Here is a 3915-nt window from a genome sequence, read left to right as displayed (position 1 = left end):
AATAAAGTTTTAAACATAATAAATAAAGTTTTGAGTGTACCCGCAGTGAGGTCAGCACTCTGATGGTGGAGGCTCCACAGTTCTGGATCAGGGTACGGGGGATGACCTCCAGGGCCTGGGCCACGGCGCGGTACGGCCACTGTTCCACGCCGGTCAGAGCACGGGAACGCTCCATCAGGCGCTTCGACACCGCCATCTCGGTAGCGCCGCCGCCCGGCAACAGAGAGGGATCCAGCAGCACATTACGACACACCTGCATGGCGTCTTGCAGGTTCCTCTCCACCTCCTGAACGACAACACACCGAGGTCAGCCGAGGAACAAGAAAGCAGCTGAAGCGTCAGTCACCTGACTGAAACATGAAAACAATAAAGTGTGAGTGGTGACAGGTGTGAAAGTGTCTCACAGCCAGGATCTCCTTGCTGGCTCCTCTAAGCAGGATGGTGCAGGCTTTGGGGTCTTTGCACTCGGTGACGAAGGTGAAATACTCGTCACCGATCTTCTTCACCTCAAAGAGCCCCGCCCCCGTACCGACATCTTCCTCGCGCAGCTCGTCGGTCCGGCTGACGATGCGAGCGCCGCACGCCCTGAGAGACAGAGACCGTTAGAGGTGTCCTGCTGGCTGCTCCGTGTGTCTGCCGACAGCTGATAGGCTGCAGGTGAGCAGCTTACCTGGCGATGCGGTTGTTGTCGGTCTTCCTGACGCGGCGGATGGCGGTGATGTTGGCCTTCATCAGGTAGTGCTGAGCCAGATCTGACAGGACGCAACAGAGCCAATAACTTTAACACCACGGGACGATTTACGTTTTGATCCCAGAGCACGCCCCGGTGTGTGAGTGTGTGTGTGTGTGTGAGTGCACGTGTGTGTGTACCTGAGATGCCCTTCTCGGTGAAGACCAGGTCAGGTTTGAGGCGGATGATGTCCTCACAGATCTGCTGGATGTATTCTTCCTCCATCTGCAGGATTCTGGCAAAGTCTTCCTCCTTACTGATCTCTATGTCTGTCTGCACACACACACACACACACACACACACACACACACGTGCGCACACACACACAGAGTGTTAGTGTGTATGTGTGAGGTGTGTGTCAGGTGTGTGTGTGTGTGTGTCAGGTGTGTGTTACCTGGCTCTCGCCCTTCTTGTACTCCAGGGAGCAGTCGAGCAGGACGATGCGCGGCTCTTTGATGACGCGTCTCATCCTCGGGTGCGTCACGTCCTTGTTGACCATGACGCCTTTCAGCACACACGAGTCCTCGATGATCCCGCCTGGAACCTGAACACAAACACACGTGTCACAGGAAGGGTCGCCGCCGCCGTCACGGCGTGGGACGGACGGGAAGTCGTACCTTCTCCACTTTGGCGTATTTCTTGATGTCGATCTCTTTACGGCCGTTGTCCTCCAGCTCCACGGTGCGCACGGCGTCCAGAGCGATGCCGCACGCCAGCTCGGACCAGCGGCTCACCGCTTTAGTGTTGATGGCCGAGTGGACGATCTTTAGCATCATGGAGCGGTCTGCCGTGTCCACGGGGGTGCTGAGGACAGAGGACAGGGGACACGCCATTAACAGGAAGTCAACATCTCTTTTCCAGGAGTCTGAGGCAAAGTTAAGGACCAAACATTCTCTGAAACGCCGCTGATTCTCCTCATCGGTTGTTTTTCAGAAACAACAGCTTTTAAAATATAAATGATTTAGAGAATGAAATGCGGGGGGGCGTGTCCCGTCCTTTTTAAGCACCAGGGAGGGATTTTTTCATTTTGGCTTTAAATGGCTGGATTCTGTAAAAACACCCTCAAAGTTTATTTTCTGTAAATACTTCTTTCTTCCAAAAACTTCCAGGGTATACTTAGTTTTCCAAAACTTTTCCAGGCCTGGAAATTTCTATGTGCAAATTCCATGACTTTTCAAGGTTTTTCATAATAATCTCTAATATCATCAGATTCTGATGTAAATCTGACAATCAGTCACATGAACATATTCTGTCCACCTGATGTCCTTCAGAGTGTCCAACATGTCCTCCAGAGCCCGTCTGTAGGCGCTGATGATCACTGTCGGGTGCATCTGCTGCTCCAGGAACTGCTCCGCCACCGACAGCATCTCCCCCGCTGCACGCACACACACACACACACACACACACGCACACACACACACGCGCGCGCGCACGCACACGCGCACACGCACGCACGCACACACGCACACACACCGTGTTAAAACATCCTGATGAGTTTCCTTCATGACTCTGAAACTTTAAATCTGAATTTAAGATTTTATTTCCTCACTGAGCAGCTGAATATAAAAACAACAACAGTAATAAATGATGATGATGATGATGATGATGATGATGATGACACTGACCCAGTATGATGACAGACGTGGTCCCGTCTCCCACCTCTTCATCCTGCGTGCGGCTGATCTCGATCATTGATTTGGCTGCTGGATGCTGAACCTGGATCTGTTACCATGGAGACCGAGGTCCTCAGTAACAACAACAACAACAACAACAGCAGCAGCTTGTTTGTTGTATACACAAACAACCATCTGCTCACCTCTCTGAGGATGGCGTTTCCATCGTTGGTCATCACGATGCCTCCCATCGGGTCAAGCAACATCTACACACACACACACACACACACACACACACACACACACACACACACACACAAAATCAACTGACAAATAATCATTGATTATTGACTATTTATTCTAAAGCAGATGTTCTCTGGTTTCAGAACCAATCCACCAATCAACCAAGCAACCAACCAAGCAACCAACCAACCAAGCAACCAACCAACTAATCAACCAACCAACTAATCAACCAACCAATCAATCAGCATTAGAGTCCAGAGCAGAGAATATTCAGGTTTCTAAATTAAAATTAGGGCTCGATGTTTCTTCAGGTCTGATTATTGGTCGTTAATGAAAGCGATGACAGATATTTGGAGTCGATATGCATTATCAATAAAATGTCTGTCAATATTTAGAATTTGGAAAATAAACCCCAACAATAACCTGTAAGTGCCTTTAACAAATTTTAATAAAACTTTTAACGTCATATTCAGCAAGTTCCCAGAAACATTTTAATATAAAGTCAACTGAAGATTTTGATCTCAAAATAAGTAATAAAAATGTCTCCTGGAGGTTTTACAAAGTAAAAGTTCCTCCCGTCCTGACACTTTCTTTGAGATTTTTAATTCATTAATGTTATCAGTGATCATTTAAATAAAACGCAGATACAGATAATCTGCAAAAATCGGCTCCAATAATCCAGAATCTGTCGAGCAGCAAAAATAATCTAACTGAACGTTTGTCTCTCACTGGACTCACCTTCATCATGGCCCGAGGCCCGAGGCAGGTCCTGATCACATCTGCAATGGTCTGACACACACACACACACACACACACACACACACACACACACACACACACACACACACACACACACACACACACACACAGTGTTATTATGGACTGTGTGGATGCATCACATCAGCAGAATGGGTTGAAATCTAAACAATGTTTTTTGTTTCACAGATGAACAAACACGCTTTTTTTTCAGCGTCATCAGGAATCAGATGTTTCTGTGTGTGTGTGTGTGTGTGTCACATTAGGGCTGGGCGATATGGAAAAAAGTCTAATCACAATATGTTTTTTCATATCGATATTTATCACGATATCCATCAAATCAGTGTTTCTGTGGAGCTTAAAGGTCCCTTTGACTCCTCAGTGAGATATGAAGATATCATCAGGTTCATTTATGTTTAAATATTTATTTTCTGTCAGACATTGAACATGACAAATATACTGTAGAACAGCATCACCAGCTGGAGGACCTATTCTGCTAAAACTCACAGAGGTCCAGGTACTAAAATGTCCTCCCAGCAAAGGTCCGAGCCTCATACCTGATATCAATATCAC

At 47.4% G+C, this 3915-nt stretch overlaps 1 protein-coding gene across 1 annotated transcript; it reads right to left on the bottom strand.

Annotated features, from left to right (window-relative positions):
- Positions 1-40: 40 nt before the first annotated feature.
- cct3 (chaperonin containing TCP1, subunit 3 (gamma)) lies at positions 41-3468 on the bottom strand (the record flags this gene model as incomplete). Its single annotated transcript, XM_042514299.1, has 10 exons — positions 41-286; positions 405-585; positions 671-752; positions 871-1003; positions 1125-1274; positions 1348-1534; positions 1988-2105; positions 2356-2452; positions 2547-2609; positions 3325-3468. Coding segments are annotated over 10 exons (1401 nt in total), but the record flags the coding sequence as incomplete, so codon positions are not given.
- Positions 3469-3915: the final 447 nt, after the last annotated feature.

Source organism: Plectropomus leopardus, unplaced genomic scaffold (genome assembly GCF_008729295.1).
Source record: "Plectropomus leopardus isolate mb unplaced genomic scaffold, YSFRI_Pleo_2.0 unplaced_scaffold1390, whole genome shotgun sequence".
NCBI classification, from domain to species: Eukaryota; Metazoa; Chordata; class Actinopteri; order Perciformes; family Serranidae; genus Plectropomus; species Plectropomus leopardus.
Note: the sequence above shows the minus strand (reverse complement) of the source record. Positions and strands in the feature narration are given on the sequence as shown.